Raw genomic sequence first — 23,322 nt, 5'->3', positions numbered from 1 at the left:
CACTTCCTGCAGCTTGAGTGAGCTGGACCTTCTTCAGAAACTCTGGGCACCCAATCTGTCTTCATGGGAAAAAGAGGAGGCAGGGAACAAACTCTTCAAGGCAGAACAGACTCTTCAAGTAAGCACTGCACATTCTGGTAGACATGCTTGTCTTAGCAGACTGCTGTGGCATGAGGCACTTCGGTCATGGCTGTAGAGAACCGTCCCAGCTCTGTCAATAGAACCACAGGTAAATTTGTTCTCTTTCCTGTGAGAAGTCCCTGAGTTGCAGACCTAAAGGATCTTCCCCCCAAACACACCTCAGTGTCACTAGACCACTGAAAAAAGGAGCCGAGCCACGTCAGTAGCCTGCAGGGAAGCCACCTTTCCGGGAATCAGATGCTGCAGCCCATCCTTTATCTGTTCTGAGAATGGCCTGCACAACCGCACCACCGCTCATCCGCATGGTATCGTGTTTTCTCTTCTTTAGTTGTTCTTCTATACCCTGGAATAGAGAAGTGAATGAGGACAACAGGAGAGAGAAACTGCATGCATGCCATAGTCTGTGACCTGCATCCTCCATGACTACCCAAGCGTTCAGTGCCTGTATTACGTAGGTCTAAAACTACATGCTGTTCCTCCTCTTCCCTTTGCTTTCTGGGATGCCCGGCTTTTGAAAAGGTGGAATTGAGAAGATGTGGCATTTGTTGTGCTCAGTGTGGGGTACCAATACGATTCCTGGTCACAGAGCATTCTGCCTCAGATATTTATATACCAACAGCCAGAACTGATGGATCTTGTTTGGGAACGGGGGAAAACATAGGACTTCTAGAGAGCAGGGCATCCTCCCCAGCACAGGCAGGTATCTCAGCTGTTACCTTAATAAGCAGCTTATTAAAGGAGGATCTTCTGCATAGTTTGATGAAGAAAACTGCCTTACGTAGGAGTGTTTTCCCTAATATGGGATGAAATATGTACAAAGACTGCATCTGTCTCGGACCTCTGGGATGTGTAATTCTGCAGGGTGAATGAAGCTGCCAGCTCAGGCGAGTGGTATGCAGAGTGAGGCAGATCTTGCCATCAGCTCTCAGGCTGACAGTGCTGCACAGAGACCTTTACTGTGAAAATATTTTCAAGTTTGTTCTTGGGTCCCTCTGTGCATCCTTCCTTGCTAGCTCTGTGCCAGTGCTTCAGGATTCATTGGGAGGTTGCACAATTGGACAAGAGTTTCCTGAGGGTCACTGTATTTAGACTGCTGAATGGTTCGGACCCTGATGTGGTTTGCTATTTTGCAAGTCCTTTGAGCCAAACTACATTACAAGAAGATACATACCATCAGTTTCAGATGTAGGTCATGCTTGAATGCACTAAACTTCAAACCCATGTGACTGAGACTAAAGGTACACTTTGAACAGCTTATTGTGACCCAGTACTTGACATGTGCCAGCTTTAATACTGCTCACCTAGGAACACTTGGCAAAGCTTCATGATTTTCCACAAGTGCATGCCTTCCCAACACTAGGAACCCAGCACCATACACAAAGTTCACACACACCCCAGACTAGCTAGACAAACCTCCTCCATTTGCTGCTCAAGCTCTGTGATATTGGGAAACAGCTGATCGTGAATTCTGGGCTCTTCCACTGCTTTCTTCACATCATAACCAAACCAGATGGAATTCATGATCGTCTATGAGAAGCAAAAAGCCTTAACATTAGTTACTTATCTTCAAAGAGGCCTGACCCTTGTAGCAACATAGGCAGAGATGCCTGAAGGATGTTCACCAGAGCACATAAAAGGCGTAATTTCTGGTTCCTGCTGCTTTCAGCAGTCCTTCTCTTGGCTAAGCAAAACACAGGTACATTACAGCAAGTCAGCTTGTATATGCTTAGGAGGATTCCCACACAAAGAGACCATGAGTTACTAAAATTAACATAGTAAAAGGATCAGATCCTCAAGCTACTGTAGCTGTATTTATGCTGCTGTGATTAAGCTAGTGCTGGCTTAGACACACAGCAGTCACCTCAGCAAACATAGAGCTACAGCTTTCTGCTACTGTGCAACCAGTTTCCTTACACCTGGCTCATCTCTACATGCTTAAATTGCAGGTTAGAGCTGATAGCAAGTGAAAACAGCCTCAGGATCAAGGGCTTAGGAAGCTGATTGTAGCGGTTTTTACAGAGAATTCTCCTCTACCTCAGCCAGAAAGCAAGACCCAGCCTGGTGCTCTGAACTGCTGTGTGTGCTGGCACAGGAGACAGCTTTCTCCTGCAATCACTTTTGGTCTAGCTGGGCATTTGAGTGGCTGCCACAGCAGCTCACAAAGAGCCTGCCTGTTAGACGGCCTGACGCCTTGCCTGCTCTAAGTACTTATTTAGCTTGTCTGTGTGACTTCCATCCAAAGTTTAGGATGTTGGATGGGAATGGCTCTAAACTAGATAATGAGATTAGTTCGTGGAGATCCAGACAACAGAAGTCAAAGCCGAACTGAAGTCACAAATCTTCCACAAGTGGTAAGAACGACTTGCCAAAGGAAAAGACCTGGAGTCACTGAAGGAAGTAATTTAAGAGACCCTTTGTAGTGCTGGCAGGAGTTGGCATTGGAGGTCTGGCCCTCAGAAGGCCAGGCAGGAACCTCGCTTTCAGGCCCCTGGCCCACAGCAGGGAACCACAGCCTTGGTCACGTCACAGGTGGAGACTTGAGCCCCTTACCCCAAACGCTGCCTCTCCCCAACTCTGTTTTGCCTCAGCCTTGTCCCCCGTTTGCCCATATCATCACATACCAGTGCTGTTGCTGTAGTTATTTTTGTTCCTCCAGAAGCACCAACCACCATCCTGACCTTTTTCATTTTATCCACCAAGATGGAGGGGCACATAGAGGACATCGGCTGTTTACCTATTGGGGACACAGATGCAACAGAGGCTCAGCTTTCCACCTGCAGCTTACAAACTGCCAGCTCCTGCTCCATGTCTAAACCCAGAGCCTCAGTATCCACCCTCCTGACTCAGCTCACGTGTCCTGTTCAGCCCTTGGGGATCCCGCTGTCCCCTGTATCCACCTCCTTCTTGTTCCTGCAATGCAAAGCTTAACCCTGGTCCTTCACGCAGAGGCTGAAGGTGCCTTTCTCCATAGTCCTGTCCCAGCTGGGGCTGTCTGTGATGCAGCTGCCTCCCGTCCACCATGGGACTTCCCTTCCTGTCCTTTCACTTCCCTGTCCCTCTCCACAGCATGGGGTACAGGAGTGTACCAGAATCCCAGCCTGCTTTAGCAGCAATGAGATGGGTCTGCAGGAAGCAGTGGTGGAGCAGGGAGGGTGCTTGGGTTAGGTACATGAACTGGATCTATCCAAAGCTGCCCTACAGCTCCCAAGGCAGCACAGAGAGAAGGCTGGACAGTGCCATCTAACACTTCGCAGTTGGCTCCTGCTGCTGCCTCCCTCGTAAATTAGTTCAAAGAAATCTTTTGCGGCCCTAAGTCATTTCATTTGACATGTACTGAGCTCCCTGGGAAAGGATTTCTGGTTGTTGGAAGGAGGCATACACAAGAGTTTTTCTTTAAACACCTTCTCCTCCTTCAGGGTACACCAGGGGCGGCCAGTTGTGTGTTTTTGACAGGGCTGCCAAGTGACTCGCTTCAATCCCTGTCCTCCACATAAAGCCCCAGATCTGTGCCTGATCGCAGACATGCTGCAGCCTACCTTGCAGACACCATAGTGTTAGTATGCTCGATATAGCCAAAAGACTGAGCCAGGAAGGCAGTTTACAACTACCTGGTGCTATGAAATTTGCTGGAGAAGGAGGGATCCCAAATCCATTGATTATGTAAGGTGAACTGAAGTCATCCATCTCATCATTAAATATGATTCCACTCACGTTGGATCGTACATCAGAGCCAAAGCTAGACAAAACAAGTTGGCGCAGACATGTCAGAACCACAGCAAAATCCAGGAAGAGCTTCAGGTGAATTACTGCAATGTGAAACCCGGGATTTGATTGGAGTAACTCTCCACACCCTCCTGTTGTAAAGGTCATTCTGTCACCCCTTGGGGGAAGGAAGCAATTTATACCATGAGTACACAGCTACACAAAGAGGAAAGGCAGCCCAGAGCTCCCCTGCAAGGACCCCAAGGGGAAAAACAGCACAGCAACTAAGTACAACTAATTCCCCTTCCAGCTGGGCAGTACTGCACTCCATTCAGAGGCAGCATAGCTCAAAGGCTGGCACATTTGGGGATGACTGGGGTTTTGCTTAGATGTGTCAAGCTGGAGACATTTTCTATGGACAAAAAAAACCCTTCACCCTCCGGCTTCAGGCCATACGCGTGGAACACAGCTCTTCCTGACAGCACTCAAAGCCAAACACTGCACTTCCAGGCCAGCTGTATTAGTTCAAATTATTTCCAGATGCCTGGGAAATCAGAGCCAGCAGCGATACCACTGCTTATGAGAAGATCCAGATGCAGTGAATGTTTTCTTGGTGGCTGAACCCAACATGAGAGAGGACACATCTTGTTCTCTGACCCAACCACACAGGCCTCAGTGTTAAGAACTGACCTGCAAGCTCAGCAGGAGAAATGCCCATCAGCAGCGCTACCCATCACTACCCCACTACAGAGATGACAGTTCAGTGATGTTTTATACCAACCACAGAACCACCACTATGAAGATGGCAAAGGCCTACGTGGAAGTAATGTCTGAGCTCATACTATTGGTTGATGGTGCTGGTGGCGGACACAGCACTGCCGTCATCAGCCACAACGGAGAGGTGGGATGTACCGGCATTATCTCCAGTGTAATATACTGGCTCATAGTAGTCAACTGGATGGGAGGTGTTGTCTGTGATTTTCCTCCGGAGACCATCCGCAAAGAACTCGGACGTCATGTTTCTGATTGCCTGTCAGAGAAATCCAATGCAGTTACTCAGCAGATTAAGTTTAAGAGACATGTAGTTATGAGGCTGATATCCAATACTTCAGACCACAGAAGAGTGACAAATCCCAGCAGTGAGGCTATAGTTTTCCAGCAAGGGGCTTTCCTCCTTCTTGAAAGATGGCCATTGTACCAAAGAGCATTTTAAGCAGTCACAGAAGCAGCTGTTACAATGCACCCCTTTGTGTAGGAAGTTAATCAGCATCCAGTATTGTAGATCTATGGAAAGCTGTCCTCAGCACTGCTGTAAGGTGTAGGCAAGCAGTGTTACACTTGCTTCAGAGATGAGAGGGATCAGGTTGAGAGGACTAGACCAAGGCAAGCTCTGATCATTGCTCTGTAAGTTGCAAATTTGTGTCCATCAAGCTGGGCTGGGCTCAGATCCTGCTCCTTTTGGAGAGTCACAGAAGTAAAAGCACAAAGTGTGAAGTTGGGAAAAGCAGGGTTCCTGCCTCACCCCTTCCCATCCATTGGTCCATTTACTATAGGCAGGACTGCGGTTAGAAAGCCACAAGGATGCTGGGAATGTCATCTAGTGAATAAGGCTTCAAACACTACGAAAACAGGGATGGTTAGCCCTAAATATACTCAAACGCTCCTGGTGAATTGAGGATTTTGCTTTTCCTTACAGCAGGAAGGTTTCCTCCATTTATATCCCTCACAGCTCAGCCATGAGTCACATAGGACTTCACATTTTGATTCAGAGATATTTCAGTGCCTGTCAATAGCAGGTGGCACAGAGCATCCCTGACACAGTTTAGTTACCCAAAAACTTTAAGCCATGTTCCAGTCAACCTTGGTGTTGCAGAAAGAAAAGGCTTTTGCCAGGTACCTCTGTAATGTTGACAAATTTTGGATCTCCCAATAAAGTCCTCTTGGCATAGGCAAAGCGAAAGGCCTCCACAATGCGGTGGTAAGTCAGACCTTTCTCCTCCGTGGTTTTGACGCTGTCAGCAGAGAAATTATATCCTGGCAACAGAAGACAAACGATTGTGAACACAAAGGAAAGTACATGGTCAAGGGACTGCTAATAAACCTGTGTTAAACGGTATAATCTTGAAGCCCTGCCTCTACAGAGATGCAGTCACTGGACTGTCCTAATTTCCACATAGGGACCACAGGAGCTCTGGTAGTTTTGAGCACCATGGGAGTCATCAGCAGGATTTGTACTTGCACAGACGTTTTCCAAAGGAGCCTCAAGTACAAGTTAGTTTCCACCCATGCAGGTACCAGGGAAGTGCCCCAACCAGGAGCATATTTTTCCTCTTGCACCTGTATTTCAAGTAGGAAGGAGACATTCCTGAGTTTACAGCAGAAGAGGAATGTTTCCACATCTCTGATCCCTCCTGGGGCCTCAGACTTGCCACCTGCTGGAGGGCTATCAAGGGAGGCCCAGCTCTCAAAACAAAACAGGCATTGTCTTTGGAGCTCTCCCAGCTCCTGCTGCCTGTAAGGCACTGCTCAGTGGCACTCTCACCTTTCAGTATGTTGAAAATGAGGGCTAGCACTGGGCCACTTAGGGGGGCACTAGGCGTGTAGAGGGTAAACTCCCCCAGCGTGACCTGTATGGGGTCTTCAATCACTGTTGCATTGTAGTCCCGCAGGTCATCCAATGTGACAATGCCCCCTGGAAAAGAGAAGGAAACTATAGATGTGGGTTTATGTGATCTCTGGTGGGAAGAGGAGGTAATACTCCATCACCATGCATCACAGCAAGGACAGGAGGGAACACAGACAAATCCAAAAAGTTGCAAGGTAAAGAAAGCAAAGATGGGTGCACAGGAGATGAATTTATTCCTTGATAGATCCAGCTGAGGCTCAGATAGCCTAAGCTTGAAGTTGGGCTGATTTACAGCAGCCAAAAAACTGGTGATCCATCTTTTTTTACAAAGGACACCAGCAAAGTCAGGTAACATCATTAAGAATCCTGTTTACAGGAGGAGGATGCAGCTTTTGGGCGCAGATCCTTTGTGCTACCCCACAAGCAGAGTAATTTCTGTGTCCCATTGCCTTTATTATCAGAAGGGGGAAGACAATAATTAACCATCACAAATAAAGCCAGTTAATGACTTGTATGAGGTTGACTGAAGCCAGCCAATGCTAGCTAGTAAGGATAGGATACTACCACCATCTAGTGGCTTTGAGAGATTAAACAAGCTCAGAGTTTACAGGACCATGCATGTAACGTTTTAGGTAGAAACTTGTTGGTTCAGGCTCTGTAAACAGCAAGTATCTACTAAGCTATATCCAGAAACGCACAGACCTGCTAGACTATATGGTACAGAAATGCACAGTATATACTATCCATTTCTGACTGAGTTTCATATTCATCCATTAAAGTGCTAATGGCTTCTCTTGGGTGTCTTGTTGCCACAGATCTCAGAGGCAGCATTTCAGGCAGCCGACTTGACCTGCTTCCAAGGCTTCTGCAGGTCACTGGCTCCTCCCTGGATGCTGAGCCGCAGCAGTGAGGTCACTCATGCTGTTTTGGACAGATGTCCTGTTTCTCACCTACACTGCGGATGTCATCGATGATCTGTTTTGCCAGGCTTCCTGTGTAAAAGGCATCTGCTCCTTCACTGGCTATAGTCTCGTATGTGTTGGCTAGTTTAGGCATCTTGACGATATCGCCCTCATGCAGAATTTTCCCTCCTCTGCAGAACACTTTGCTAACAGAGAAAGGAGATTGAGAAGATCAGATCTGAGAGACAAGTTCAAAACTATGTGTACCTGTACCAGCTGACACAGTATTTGAGTGCTCATGCTAGAGGCTTCTTGGAGAGAAGAGAAACTGCCTGAGCCATGCCCCAGGGGTCCTGATATCTTGCACTGGGACATAAAAGTGAACAGTGGTTTCTGACCTGGGATTCCATATTGCTCAGAATTTGCTCAGTGAAGCCTGCAGGAGGGAGTGTCGATCTTTTTCACCAAGGCAGGCCACCCTCCCTACCTGCCCAAGGGGCCAACAGCTGCCTCAAGATGCCCAGGAGGGGCCATAGTCCTTGAACTCAAGCAGTTCTGTTCAGAGCATAGACATGAAGCTATGGGGCTCAAAGCTTCCAGTGTGTCCAGAGAATGTGTTTCGATCCCTGTTTGTCAGAGCACTTTGAGGTAGACAGTTTCCTCTCTAGCTGCCTCATCATGGATCATGAATGTGCTGCTGTGGACCTGCCAGATGGAAGTACAGGAGATAGGCCCAGGCTGTACATCCCAATTGGATTGGAAATCAACCTGCAGCTGGCAGAGATTTTAAGAAAAGAGAGGATTAAGCATGATCTCCAGTAGGGCTGGATATAGACACCAAGGGTTTGACTGTAAGAGGAAGTGGAGGAGCATTTAAAACCCTTCATGTTCATAGTCACTGCCAGAAGTGGATGGTCAGAGGCATTGCTCAAGGAAGGCTGACTGCAGAGTAAGAGATGACCCAAATTCCCACTGCCTGACAGCAGATGAGATGTTCAAGGAGACTCTGCAATTGCCTCAAATGCAGGTAAGATTAACAGTGCACTTACAGCATGAGAAAAAGCTGGGGATTCAGAAAATACATTGCCATCTGACAGATTTATCCCAGCATGTACTCTAATTCCACTTTTGCTCAGACAAATGGACTTTAGGAGCAGAATTTGTCTCCCTTTAAAGGTCAGGACTGAACATTCCTAAAATTAGCCACACGATTTAGCATCTTCAGGTAGCTGGAATAACATAAGTGGGTACAGTGAGTACAGTCACTGGAGGGGAGGCTGTCATGGTTAAGCCCCAGCCAGCAACTAAGCACCACACAGCCGCTCGCTCACTCCCCCTGCCCCAGTGGGATGGGGGAGAAAATCAGAGGAGTAAGAGTGAGAAAACTCCTGCGTTGAGATAAGAACAGTTTAATAATTGAAATAAAGTAAAATAGTAATTATAGTAATAACAATATAATAATAATAGTAATACTAATATACAAAGCAAGTGATGCACAATGCAATTGCTCACCACCCGCCGACCAATACCCAGACAGTCCCCGAGCAGCGATCGCTCCCCCTGGCCAACCCCCCCCAGTTTATATACTGCCTATGATGTCATATGGTATGGAATAGCCCTTTGGCCAGTGCAGATCAACTATTCTGGCTGTGCCTCCTCCCAGTTTTTTGTGCACCTGACAGAGCATGGGAAGCTGAAAAGTCCTTGACTAGCATAAGCAGTACTTAGCAACAACTAAAACATCAGCGTGTTATCAACATTCTTCTCATCCTAAATCCAAAACACAGCACTGTGCCTGCTACTAGGAAGAAAATTAACTCTATCCCAGCTGAAACCAGGACAGAGGCACACTCCTCACAGATGCTACATTACACAAACACAGAGACTTTTCAGCTAGGGTGCAGTTACCCCAAATTTCTCTGCACAGAACAGCAACTGCTCTACCTACCACAGTGAGACTGCTCTACCTACCACAGTGAGGGATTGCTTTCAATTGACTCCTCTCTTGATTTGATGGCTGCTGCAAGGCCTTTCCCAACAGGGAATCCTTCTCTTGCCAACTTGATGCTGGGCAGAAACAGGTCTTTCCATGCCAGTTTGCCATGACGTTTGTGAGCCAGTTCATACCCACGAATTTCTCCTGGAACGGCAATGGACAGTCCTCCTGGAGCAGATAAGGAATGTATTAGTCTTCCACAGCAAGAAAAGAAAGTGATTAATGGAGTAGGAGGTAGAGCAGGCTTCTCTGTCAGCTGCAACACTTCTCTGTCTTCCCTGGTTTTAGGCAACGATTATGTATACTATGACCAGCTCAGCTTATGCATACAATGCTAACAGAATTATTCTGTCTGACATTTATGCCTACATATTCTGGACTGTTGAAACACCTCTATCCTCTTGCTGGTAACTCAGGTTTTTGGGTCATTTCCCCTCAGCAGGCTCTGTACCAGAGAAAAGCTGCTCAGAACACAGAAGCTACCATAGACGTCTGCAGTTTCCAATCCTTCAGAGGAGAACACACTACAGTAAGAGGACACAGACTGTGAACACACTTAAGCCAAAAACTTTGTTGCAGCATTGTACCTGCAATTGCAATAGATTGATTACTACATTGCACAGTGATGCAGCAGTTTGCTTCAACACTGTTTGCATTGGCATCTCCCAGAAGTTCAACACACTTCTCAAACCCCCTACAAGGTGCTGTTCCTCCTTGGTTACAAGCATGATCATGAAAAGAACTAGTTAGTATTTCTTTCTATTTTTTATTAGAAAATACTTCACTGAAAGGAAATTACTACTTCTTCTCTGGACCCCCATAACCATTAGTTGAGGCCACCACAAAAGGTATTTAGGGAGGACACTTGAACTGACAAGAACTAAGTTGATCCATCCACAAAGATTTATTCCAAGAGGTGGAAAGGAAAGATGGCAGATATGGAATAGGTCATACTCAGGGCTTTGGATTTACCTGCATTTTCATAAAGTGAAAAGCAGAAAATGCTGAGGTGACCAACTAGTTTGAAGGTTTAGTTTCCTTGTCAGGATGGAGTTTGCAGATTGTGTAAAGTAGAAGACATTTCTAGGTGAGAAATCCTGTAGATATGCAAGAACCCAACCATAAGAAATGTTCTTAATTCAGACATGTCAGTAGCAGCTAATGTTGGAGCTATGGGGTCCCCCCAAAGCAGTGAAACAGCCTTTGCCATACCTTTCAGAGCGAGCTGTGTGTTGTTCCCAAACATGTCCTCTGATGCTCTTTTTGGAGCCACCTCTCTTGCATTAATGATTTCCACTTTTCCTTTAACGACAGAGCAAGGAAGATGATGTTTAACTCTGGACTCAACACACAGGCATGGTCTCTGCTGAAGAAGTCTGACCAATGTGAGCCAGTTTCTTGGCAATTATTTTGAGGACAGCATGTTCCCTCAGAGGCTGTAAGAGTCAGTCTTTTACCTTCACTCAGGTAGGATAAATCACCTGGTTTAGATAAACAGCTCTCAAACTGTTCCAGATGTGTATGGCCCTGTCCCTTACCTGTGCTGTTGTAGATGGTAAAGAAGAGGCCCCCTCCAATGCCCATGCTGTGAGCATTCATGAGTCCTACACAAAGCAGAGCTGCAATCGCAGCATCCACTGCTGATCCGCCTTGCTGAAGGATGTCCCTGTGCAGCAGAAGAGAAGGTATCGTATGGTGACATGTTACAGTGTCTCAGCTACCCATGAGCAGTGGAGCAATCTCATCAGGGCAGCTATGACAGATTCTATAATGCACATTTGTCCACACCCAGTCTACAGGTTCCTCAGGAATCGGAAGTTTTGAGCTTCTGTCACCTAAGAGAATACATCCCAATGGTCTAGGTGCAGACCAGATCAGCCCTCATTAGAGACACATCCAAACTAGCTTGAAAACACCAAGATATGTGAAAGTACGTTTGGGGACGGGCATCCCAGACACATTCATTACACATGAGAAATGACTACTCTCTGAGGAGCCTGAAATCTGCAGCACTTGCAACTAGAACTGGAGGACAGCTTCATAAAAGGTTTTTAAAAGGAGCTTGAGAAGCATCGTATTCCCATTCTTCATGCATCTAGGGAATCTTTGCCTGCTATGTTGTCTTTGAGCAACTGCAGTAACACTGGTCAGGCATGGTAAAAGCCCAGGTTTTATTATAGCCTCCTCTTTCAACAGGAAGTTTAGAGTTTATCTGTGCTGGGAACTGCCAAGCTTGCACCAGGACATTGGGGAAACGACAGTTTTGTCTTGCACTAGAGGTGTCAGAGCTAACAAGAGTCACAGCACAATTAGCGGGTACCTTCCAATTATTGAGCACTGCCCCGCATCTGTAGCCACAGCTGCCCTCTTATAAGTGTGTGTGTCCCCTGAGTCAGAGCGCAGCCCGAAGAAGAGTCCCAGGAACAAGATGAGCCCCAGCAGGGCTGCAGTCAGGACTCCAGCCACCACATAGCGCTTCTTCATCTTCCTGTGGGAAGAGACAGGATTGTCAACTTCACTGCTTCTGGGGCACATGGGAACTAGGAAGCAGAAGATCAGGCACAAGAGCAGTCTTTTCATCTACCTTCTTTCATATCCACTGTTTCCCCTTCTACCCCCCAGCAGCCAACAGCTCTGCACATGGAAGGGCAGTTTGGGAAGGAGTGGCCTGGGTAGGTGTGAGCCCAATTCTGGCCTTGACACTTACATGAGGATGATGTCCTGTTTTGAAGTGAAGTAGAATATCAAGAGGGGATGCGATGTTCAAGATGTCCTGCTACCGTTACCTTTCAGTGGCGATAGGACAACTGGTTGCTCTTTGAGACTTTATGCTCTAAGGATTTTAGATGCTCAGCAAGCATTTAAGTTACTGCTTTGCTTGGGTGGACAGGGGCTGGATTTGATCTAGTTCCCAAATCAAGTTAGCAATACCAGCCAGAGACTTTTTACCAGATTCCCTCCCTTCAACACGTGTTGGCAGGCCCTTTGCCTCCTTTGTAATGTGATGGAGTCAAGGATTGCACCCTTGCCCACACCTTGGAGGCAGGCTGGCTGTGCCAGGTGAGCAGCCATCTGTGTTGACCTCTTCCTCCCTACTTCATAGCCACACAGTGAGTCTGTATATATTACTTCGTCCCATCTTTTCAGCCCTTGCTTTTTAGCAGGTTTCCATGAGTTCTGAGCTGTCGGCAGTGAACAGCTTCTTCGTCCCCTGAACGTCTCACAGAAAGGGTCTCCCACGTATTTCCTCACTGAGATTCATATCAAGACCTTTTCTATGGACACTGCTGGTACCACTTCTCTATGCCCCTGCCACCTCTGTGAAGAAAACCATTCTAACAACTCCAAAGCTTTTACCATCTTCCCCTTTACCCATTACTGCCATCCTATTTGCAGAGTGATCTATGTCAGTGAGCACCCCAGGAACTCCTTGGAGGCTCTTTGGTAACAGCTCTGAAGTGTTACAGTACCAGCAATGAAAAGGCCCCAAACCAGGAACTATCACTTGGGTAAGAACCTGTCTTATAGCAAGTAGGTAACCTCATACACCAAAAAAGCAGCAGATTCATAGGTGAGAAGGGAAATCCAAGGAGCAGAACATAACTGGTGTTAGTCATGACTCACATCATCTTCAGAGGAAAAATTTTTTAAAAATTTAACTTCATACAATCTGCTTTTAAATACCATGTCTGTGAAGGAGTCTCTGTTCGGAAGGTTGTCAATGACCAGTGCAAGAGACATCAATCATTAGCAAGCAACCTTGGCCTAAGTTATTTGGCACACCCCAGTGTGAGCGCAGCACCCCATCCTGTTCAGGGCCCTTGGCCAGAGCACCTTTCCAATGAGCCTGCCACTTCTAGAGCGCGATGGCCAGTGCCCATGTTTCCACGTTTCCCAGTCCTGCTCTTGGGGTGCACAGGGTTACTGTTCATCTGTGAGCGAGCATAGGACACCAAGAAGCTCTCTGGCAAGCATATTCCAGATACACACCAGGATGAGTCAAGAGATATTGAGGGGATAGAGAGTCACTGCCACCTTGTTGGGACTGACAGTTCATGAAATACAGCTTGAACAGCTACTCTTCAACCCATTTCCTTTCCCATTACAGGATTGTTCCAGCAAAAAAGTCCTAAATTCATCATATTGCCTTCAGGGACCAACTTCCATCTGTGTTATGCAGCTTTGCGTTTTCACTGTGACTACTGTACTTGCGCAATAGCCAAGATGCCCTTTACCTTACTGAAGCATCTGTCGTCCTCAGAGACAAGCCAATCCGTGGCATTGTGGGTGAAGAGTGGATCCACCAACCCCACCCTCTGTGGATGTTCAACAGCCCAAAGTAGAGCAAACTCCAGCAGTCAGAGCAGCACTTGGTGCCTTGCAGCAGCAGCACAGGCAGGATCAGGGAGCAGTGAGTGTGCCAGCACTGAGCTAACTAGAGGAAACAGGCCAGGCCAGCCAAACCAAAACTTTTCTCAGAGGGAGGATATTAGCAAGCACTGCCCCCTCAACCTCACCCCCACTCCTGTTATTTAAATTAGGAGATACACATTTGCTATCCAACCCCTGTATCTGCAAGTCTCAGTCTGAGCACTAAAGGTGTCCGTCTCCAAGTAAAGCAGCTCAAACCAGGGTGTAAATCTACTGTATGTGCTGTTCTGTAAGCAAATGTCAACTGAGGGCAGTAAAAGGTAAATGGATGAAACCTCTTTCCAGGTTCTAGAACTTGATTTACACTCAACTACTTTTAAAAGAGACCAGTGGCATGTTTGCAGAGCAATGACTGTGCAGGGAAACAGAGAAGCCATTATGTCCCCAACAATAGCTCACACACAGCCTCAGAGTTTAAAGACAGTTTTGTTTGTTGGCAGAGAGAGTTCAGCTTCAGCACTGGCAGTCTCCTCCAGGCTTCACAAGAAATGCCATGGGATCTTTTATCTGTGCCCCAGCTAGGCAGAAGGTACTTTGTTTCATCTGAAGGCTGCTCTATGCTGGGCTGTCCTGCAAGCCTGGGGTGACTCAAGCCCCATAGCTGGTGTGTTAACCCATAGGCTCCTGGCTGGGGCTCTGCAGTTGTCCTCCGCGACTGCTTGCCTCACTGCCGTGCTCCTGTAAAGATTTACTGCCCTGTCAGGCAAGCTATTCTGAGAGCAGGAGAGAAGAAGGGGAAACCTCAGATGGTACCTCTGCTCTCACCTTTCACCTCCCCTCCGGATTCGGATGACACTCGGGAGCATCTCCTAGACACATAAGAGCTCCACGCTGAGTGCCCAGCTGCCCGGTGAGTGCACAGACCTTGAAAAGGGCCCTCCAGCCCACTTCATATGCTTCAGGCACAGCTCCAGGCTGTCTGCCAGCCCCTGGGGTGAGGATAAGACACGCACCTGCCCCCAGGGCAGGAACGAGCACACAGACTGCCGTGAAGAAGAGACACTGATTGCTGGGCACTGCTCCTGCACTGCGTTGTGGTACCATGTTGCCCTCTGGGCTGGGCCTCTGGGACCTAAGTGGGGCCAGAAAAAGCAAATGCTCTTAATAAAAGTGCATCTGTGCCATCTGTCAGATTGATCCTGCTAAGGAAGAAGCAGATGCATGAGCTAAAGATCTGAAGCTTTCTCTTCTGCAACAGTACAGAGAGCAAACTCAGCTGAGAATAACCCTCTCCACCTTAACCACCAGCTCAACTCCCATAAGCTCCTTAACCTATTTCAGGCCTGACCCTAGAAGAAAGCATACCTTGCGCAGTCCTCACTGCCTTCCTCACTGTGGCACAGCAGAGAGCCGAACAGGCATTTTGTTTGCCGTACAGCAATTGGGAGATAGATCAGGAGCCTGTAGATATCCCATTCTCTAACCCACCTCTCCATACTGGCCGTGTGCCCTGGGTAGCAGAATTGCAGGAACAGCTGAGTTTTTACACCAACAGTCTTTTTGAGCCTTGGCTCTTAAGTCAAGTCCCCACTATGATTTACTGTTGGGAGTGGAGCAGCAGCTGCAGGCCGCCACGTGAGCTGGATCCCCAACTATTGTCTGCTGAGGCTGGTTTTAACCTCCAGCTCTCTGCCAAATCCAGCTGTTTGGAAGCTTGGCTAGCACTTCAGTCACACAGTGCTGCTTGGCAGCAGCAATACGTCTCCAGGAGAGAGGGGCTATAAAACCATTAAAAGCAATATGATTATTTCTCACTGTTATAAAGGTCCAACAGCCAGTCCTAGCCATGGAATTTAAAATGTAGCCTAATAGTCTGTCTTAATTTATATTAGGAGAGGGGGAGGATCAGCAGGTAGCAGAGTTATGCTTGTACAAGCAATGCCATTGAGCTGTATTCAGATGTGTCACAACATTCACAACATTATTTAAACATGACACTGTTCTTGAATTAAAAGAACCCAGTGCAACAGGCTAGCTAGTGTCAGGCAAGGGATACAGGGTCTGACATTTCTGCCAGTAGGGCTGGGGCATGCTGTAGAGATGAGGAACCTGCCATGGTCAAGGAAAGCACCAGGATAACTGAAAGAGGAGAAAGAGGAGACGTACCGGCCAGAAAGCAGGGGAGAGAGAACAGTGGGGTAGCACAGGATGACAAAAGAGTCCAGGTATGGTCAGGCACTGCCTTGTTCTTGAATGAAGTAGTGAAGAAAGCATCCAGTGACAACACCTAAAACTTTAACCACAAACTTTAACCAAACAGGCTTCTGCTTTAAACCCATCTTGTGACAGCTGTATACCTCAGCACCCACTCCTAAGAGTTCCTTGTACCCCCACCCCCAGCCCAGTAGCCAATACTTGGCCATCAGCTTTGAGACATCTGTCCTTACTTTCCCCAGGCAGCGCATGTTATGCAAGGATAGATTGGACGTCTTGAATCTTGTCACAGGACATAGGCTATGCTCTTCTGATAAAACTCAGTCTAATCCATATCAATAACATTGCCATATTTAAATAATTAATAACAAGCAGTTGAAATAATGTTTTCACACACTACTGTTGTGTAGGGTGAACTGTCAGTGACTTCTGAGTGAGAATGTATGTAAAGTGAGCAGCCACAAGATTTCCACAGGGTCCCCAGGACTATAAGCCAACAGAGGCCTTGAAAGAGTAGAACCAGGAACAGAGGCCCGAGGGCTATTCACACAAATGTCCCATTACTGATCCATCACTATGTGACAACCCGACAAAGGTGCCTGCAACTGATCGTACAGGTGGAGCCATCTCTGAAGTGTATATAAGACTGTAAGACAGCTACTTGCACTGACACCATACTTCAGGATCAGGTATGCAGAATCGATCACTCTGACATCCTGTCTTGTTACAGGTGTAAGTACTGTTTGACAGGACAAGCTACTTATTCCCAAGGGCTGTTCCCAGCATCCTTCCAGGGGGCCAGGTCATATTCAGAGGTGAAGAAGGAGTTATATCCATTCTTGTGCTAATGGCTGGGGGTGGGGTCCTTGTCAACCACCAAGCTGGTGCTGGTTCCCCATGCCATTACCTCCTTGCTTTTCTTTCTCACTGGGAGCTCACTGAGAGGTAGTGTAATGAAAAAAGCAAATTATTCCTTCATCTGTGGGAAGCCCTTGAACTAGGAGCCTGTTAGCCAGACAGTTTAAATCCTCAGGTATAACTGTGCTAGCCACTCATTCCGCCAGTCATCAGTAAGGATAATGGCCAGCAACTTCTGCTTTCATCTGCAGGAATATCCAGGGTCATTGGCCTCTGAGCAGCTAATTAGCTGGGGTTATCTGCTCCAAAAGAGCTTGCACTGAAGAAAATTAGGACAAAACCAATACAGAAAGTACACTGGGACTGTCTGTGGCTATTTCTGTGAGTTCAGCTGTTCCTTCCACTTCCAAAGGGAGAAAAGTTTCCAAGATTTATTTGCTGTTCTGAGTTATCCTTTTTTTACTTTGCTTATATACCTAAAAGTTCTGTAAGATTTAGTATGACTCTGGCTAACTAAGTATGGTCTTTTTCCCTTTCCTACTAAAACTGGTTGCTATGCCTTCTCACGCACTAGATCGAAAGCTTCCCCGTCAACCACTCCTTCATTACACAATTTACAGTTCTTAGGTTCTGGCAGGCTAATATATGCCATAATTACCCAAAAGCCAGCGGATAAACACCTTATACAACAAGGATTGTGTAAAGATTACAAACATAGTTGTAACATAAAACCTGCTTCCTGCTTACCAGGTTAGAGCTCTCCAATTGCAATGGGGTCTTTACAACTCACCACAAATAATCCCAAAGCAGGGGTGGGTGAGCTGGTGCAGGCTGTACAAACCTTTACTCTTGGACTGAACTGGAATGGCTCAGATATAATATTTCTACCCGCTAACAGGTTTGTGTTAGCCCAAACAGCAGAAAACTTTATAACTTTGTTAGTGATACATTCATTCCTGCTCTTCTATGGCTTTGTTAGGAGAGACATAAACTTCCTGAGCACTCTCCTTTTGAGAACAGTCCCAAAAGAAAAGGATTTGTTTCCCTGTGCCTTCTGTCCTGTACTCAGGCACAAAGGTCTCGCCCCACATAATCCTCCTCATGCAGCCTTGCCCTGCAGCTATTGCAATAAGACATGAACTTAAGCCATTTGAGATTCCGATCTACAAGTTGGTGTGCTAAATGTCTTTTCCCCTCAGGCCTTTTACCATGACTTATAGTAGCAGTCACCAGGATGCCTCTGATCAGGACTGCGGTTCTGCTACCAGTGACACAGGCAGACACAGACAGACACTGTCAGGTACTGATCTTCGTGGTGACTAGCAGGCATTTTTTCCATAACTGTTTCTACCTTGTCCACATGATGCCTTCTAGAGACTTTAAACAAGTTACTAACAACCGCCTCTTGTATCTAAGGAAATCATTCCTAATTCAAGTCTTACACAGATTTCTGTAGAAAACTGTGACTCAAATATTGAAGTATCTGGAATTCAAAATGAGCAGATATTTTAAATCTAGTCAATTCTAGGCCATACAATGAGACAGGAGTTACGTTCTGGTATTAAGCTGGAACTTGAAACTATGAAGTTCTTGTACTTACCCATCATGAGATATTTAAGTTGAAGTCTTACGCAGTCTTCATCTTCACCAGTGATAAGGAAACTAAAGCAGACTTCAGCCAAGCCCAAGGAGGCTTCCAAATTCGGATCTAGGCACTGGTCCTGCCTGGAGCAGGGGGACAGAGCAGTCCCTGGAGAAATGCAGTAACTCCATTCAACTCAGTTAATAGCCTTCCTCATAGCTAGCGCCTCCATGTTGGTTCCTGTCCATCTGGCCTGTGCCCTGTGTGACTTGCTGCCTCCCTCCCCTCAGACAGAGGTTAAAAGCCTTTAGCACCCTCTTTTTTCAGCCTGGCACTGAGGGGTCATGTACATACAGATCAATTTTAAGGAGAAAGACCTCAGCGCAGATCAGTGGTCCCTACTTATTGCTGTGATGCCAAGCCAAGGATAATCCACACTGAACAGAACGTCCCTCAATAAAGCAGGCTGTTTCAGCTGACTTTCAGATATGCTGTTCACAAAAAGAGCTACTGTAATCAAGATTTGTAACTCCTCCACAGTCATTAGGTTTTCTGAAGCCTATTGGCATGTAGTATTCTGTCCAATGTAGAGTAAGCTCTGAGTTCACTGAGAAAGAGACAATAATTACCTCTTGACGCAACTATTTTCCCCAAAAAACTTTCATGTTTTCCTGCAGAAATTTTAGCGTCAAATCCAACATTTTTTATTTTAAGACACTTCAGCATAAACTATGAAGTGAAGAAAGGCAGAAAGGTGGAATAAGTGCAAAACACCCCATTTGACATGGTTTTCACAATGTTTTCTAGTTGAGGACTTCCCAGAAATCCAAAACTGGCAAATTCAATCTCAAAAATGCAAATTATTAAAATGAAGATTTATAAACTCATTCAGAACATCACTGTTACATTCACTCCCAATTTAAAATCAAAATGTTTCATTAAAATAGCTCTATTCTCCCAACTGTTGCAAAAGATGTTTTCAGATGCTCTTCTGCCATTAAACAAGAAGTTGTTTATTAGACCTGAGCTTATTCAGACTGGTTAGTCAGGTCCTATCATTCTCTTTTGGCAAGCTTTCATCTGATATATTAAAAAAAGTCACATTGTCTCATATTCTGTTGAATAAGAAATCCCACACAGCACTTCCAGACTGAGGGGAATGGCCTAATGAAGATAATTTCTAATTCCCCCTTACCTCTCGAGAGTATTTGCAAGTCTGTCCTCTCCTTTTGCACAGATCTTTATGTACTGATATCCTTTGAATACCCTTTTTCCAGGAGTGAACCCCTTTCTAGGGACAATACATCCTTGTAGCAGTAACCACTTACCTTCCCTTAAAAGCTCTCTGAAGCGTACCATACTATTTGGTATTTGTACTGTTCTGCTCACAGAGATTAACCCATTGAAACTCATTATGTTTGAATTCACAGTACCAGAGGAATGCATAAGTAATCATTGACTAGGTGAAAAGTCAAGAACCCACACCTTTTAAAATGCCTATTTTAGTATCCACAAAGGTTTTGTATCACCAGCAGAATCATTCTATGTTCTTGGATTCAGTTACTACATGGTGCAAATGTGAGTTTTCCCACACCTCATTGCCAGCTCTTAAGCTCTGATTGAGCAACTGAGCAAACATGCGGTCATCTTAAGCAGAAGTGCTCCCATCTCCACATGGTCATGTACCCTCACACCCTTCTTGCCTAACCAACTGGCACCCTTGTGGTTCAAAAAGAGACTGGATTTTAAGTGTGTCTGTACCTTGCAGCTTAAACCCAGACACCCTGACAGATTCAGCTGTGATTACATTTGGTGGGAATAACCTCTCTGCCACGTGTGAGCGACTGCCTCCAATGCAAGGGCAACTGAGCAGCTCACATATCTGTTCTTCAGCAATCACGGCTACACACTATCTTAAATTGTCATTGGTTTTAGTTCGTATTAATTCTCCAGCTGCAGTGAGAAGATGCAATGCCTGTTCTGCCACCCTTGCTTCCATAGCAGCACCCTCAGGCAGGGAGGATCACAGAGCAGGAAGGTAGGGATGAAAAAACCTGCCCTCCGTCAGTAAACCTCACTAAAGCTTTTAAGCAACAATCCTACATGTCTGCTTGCGCCAAGTCTTGAAGCACAGTTGCAGCTCACAGGCTGCCTCAAAAGCTCACCTGCCATTGAACACTGTAGCATAAACCCCAGCACCAACCTGGACTCAAGGTGATGAGCTGCACGAACTGTCTTTGGACTCTAAGGACTAAAAGTTTATGCCACTATGTCACTGCTGCTGTCCATGGCTTGCTAGAAACCTCACACCCAGCTTTGAACACAAGAGCTGAATGCCCATCCAGAATGCAGTACGGGCAAATCACAGCTTGCCTGAAACTTGGGCACAGCAAGGATACAAGCCCACGTTTCCTAAGCCTGATTTTTAGCCAGCAGGTTGTCCTGCAACACAGGATGAAGCAAAGTCTGCCTGGATGCCAATCAACACTGCTAGATGCTATCTTTTGACCTACCAGGATCAGTCAAGTGGTTAATGTCTCGATTCCAAACCTGTCCGGTCCCTCTGCCCCACTCCAACCTTTGATACACTGCATCTTTACTTACCTCAGAAGGATGGTATCTATACTACAATGACTCATTAACAAAGTTTGGCCTAGCTCCAAGAATAAAAGTTTTTGGGAACATAAGCCATATTTCCTCTGCTTAAAAATACATCTTCTTTTCTGTAATAGCAACAAAATGGAGTTCTGTTTAACATTTAGATTTGGTAAAATCAGTATGATAAAACATGAGCATTCCAGCCTTGAGATATTTGGAAGGGATTTAGCACGTGCCCATCTTTCAAAAAGGACTTTCAAATATCCCTTTCAAGACATTGCATCAAGAGGGCAGGTCCCTTCAATTATATTGCTATTGTCCAAGAGATCTTGAGCAAAAATGGAAGCTTTCTGGAAGGTAGGTACTGGCACAGAAAATATTCTGCAGGCTCAGAAGGATTTGATGTATCTGCTGTTTCTACTGGCCAGTCTAAAGTACACATTCAGACTCCAGGCCATATTCAGTTAGTAACACATACTGTTCTCACTGTATCTAATTTATTGATGTGAGACACATGATGCTCCACAGAAAAGATTGTGACAGGAGCTGTTCCAAAACAACCACCCTCTGAAAAAGCAGACAGTGTAGAAAGATATCTGCTCTCTGCCCCAAACAAACTGAACTACACTTTCAGTCTGTCACACCTTTAATATTAAATGATGAATATTTTACAGGGGAATTTAAGATGCAATCTACTGAACTGAACCCTTTTCTTAATTTACTAACCCCATAGGTGTGATGGTATCAGGTTTTACGCTTAACAGCAACTTTAGAACTATAAAACTGTGTCCCTGAAGTAGGTCTAGGTCAGAAGAGTGTCTCCCTGTCACCACGTTTGTCTTAGAGGGTGCAAGGTGACAGGGAAAGGCTGCTATCTGTAAGAAACCCCTGTTCTAAATCATAATTATCCAACTGTTACACTTCGCCCCCACTGCTGAAAGGCAAGGTTAATAACAGTGAGCCACCAAAATTAAGCAAATACACCTGTGTCCTTCTTCAAGGGCAATGCAGTCTCATCTGTGGCATGTTCTTACCAGCACAGAGGTGGAACAAGTTGGATGCTCCTCAGCCAGTTACTCTTTCACTTATGCACAAGTAGAGTTGAAGATGGGGTCAGAGAAAGTTATGAAACCTGAAGTTACTGTTTCTGGTTCTGACAGGTGAATAGCTTGCTATGCACAACTACTTCTTTTCAGTTGTACATAGTCTTTGGGAACTGTTAAGTATCTCTGTCTAGGCATTAATCCAACAGATTGTCCTGTTATAACTCAGCCTTGCACGTTTCAAGCAGCAAAGCCACACCTCAAACAGAAATACCATGGTTAATGCAGGTGCATTGCTGCCTTGTTAATCTCAACATCTCAACCCATTACAAAAAAAAGAAAAAAGTACCTCCTGCAGGGCTTGTCACCTCTTTCCATTTGTGATATTCATGGCATGGTCATCTTTAACATTCTCCAAAAATTAGCATGCACTATTACATTGAAACTTGAGCAACAGAGTCGAATCTCCATTTATTCCTTCTTCTAAAGGAGTGCATCTGTCAGTGTATGAAGCAATGCCTTCACAGCTCTTGTAATAGAACTTGCAGATACTGAAAAGCATCAGGCAACCTGAAGGCACTTCTGAGTAGTTTTTGTTTCTTCCCCCACCCCCTGCTGATTTTTTCCACAGAAATTTCATGAAGCAACATTAGCAACTACTGACACAACACAGATCACGCAACCACGTCTACTGTTCAGACTCCTCCTTTTTCATGCAATCCAAGGTCTCAATTTCCTGATGCTTTAACTAATGAATTATTGGAATAGAAGCTGTTACAAGATGTCCTCATTCTGCAGGTTAGCTATTTTTTCCATGAGGAAGACTTTCCCCTCTAACAGAGCAATGTTGTAATCCAGTATTACCTGAACACAAGCATCAAATAGTATCTTGAGTACCCAGTAACACAGAGATATTAATAAGCATGTGAAGCTTCTTCCCACTAAATAACAGCTTCCTTTCTGACCCCTTGCTCCACTCTTCCACATTTAGGGCAACCAGTGGAAGTTAAGTACCAGCTGCACTGGTAGCAGGCAGTCCTAATTTAAGCGAATCACCACGTAAGAAACAGATGCAAAAAAGAGATCACTCCTGAAAAAGCCGTGGAAAACAAGTTACTAGGGGAGACTCTTAAGAGACAAGGTACTTTAGGAACTGGAAAAGTTCCCTAGCATGGAATAAGTAAAATTGAATAAGAGCAGGGACACAACAGTTGGCTTTCAGAGCTGAAACTAAATAAGCAGGTGTTTGTCCACAACCAAAGCACCTCCTTCCCCTCCAGTGACGCTGC

The 23,322-nt window shown here is 45.8% G+C and overlaps 1 protein-coding gene across 1 annotated transcript; it reads right to left on the bottom strand.

The window, feature by feature from the left end:
- Positions 1-325: 325 nt before the first annotated feature.
- Positions 326-22,410, bottom strand: GGT1 (gamma-glutamyltransferase 1). Its single transcript, XM_075718634.1, has 13 exons — positions 22,383-22,410; positions 11,688-11,855; positions 10,906-11,033; positions 10,580-10,669; positions 9,343-9,535; positions 7,420-7,577; positions 6,386-6,535; positions 5,741-5,877; positions 4,686-4,873; positions 3,750-3,877; positions 2,763-2,875; positions 1,531-1,668; positions 326-463 (listed from the first exon to the last, which is right to left on the bottom strand). Exons 2-13 carry the CDS (start codon positions 11,849-11,851, stop codon positions 341-343), a joined length of 1,710 nt encoding a protein of 569 aa, XP_075574749.1. The 5' UTR covers positions 11,852-11,855; positions 22,383-22,410; the 3' UTR covers positions 326-340.
- Between the last annotated feature and the right edge of the window lie 912 nt (positions 22,411-23,322).

The sequence above is a fragment of the Pelecanus crispus genome, chromosome 11 (genome assembly GCF_030463565.1).
Source record: "Pelecanus crispus isolate bPelCri1 chromosome 11, bPelCri1.pri, whole genome shotgun sequence".
NCBI classification, from domain to species: Eukaryota; Metazoa; Chordata; class Aves; order Pelecaniformes; family Pelecanidae; genus Pelecanus; species Pelecanus crispus.
This window is presented reverse-complemented; position numbering and strand designations above follow the sequence as displayed.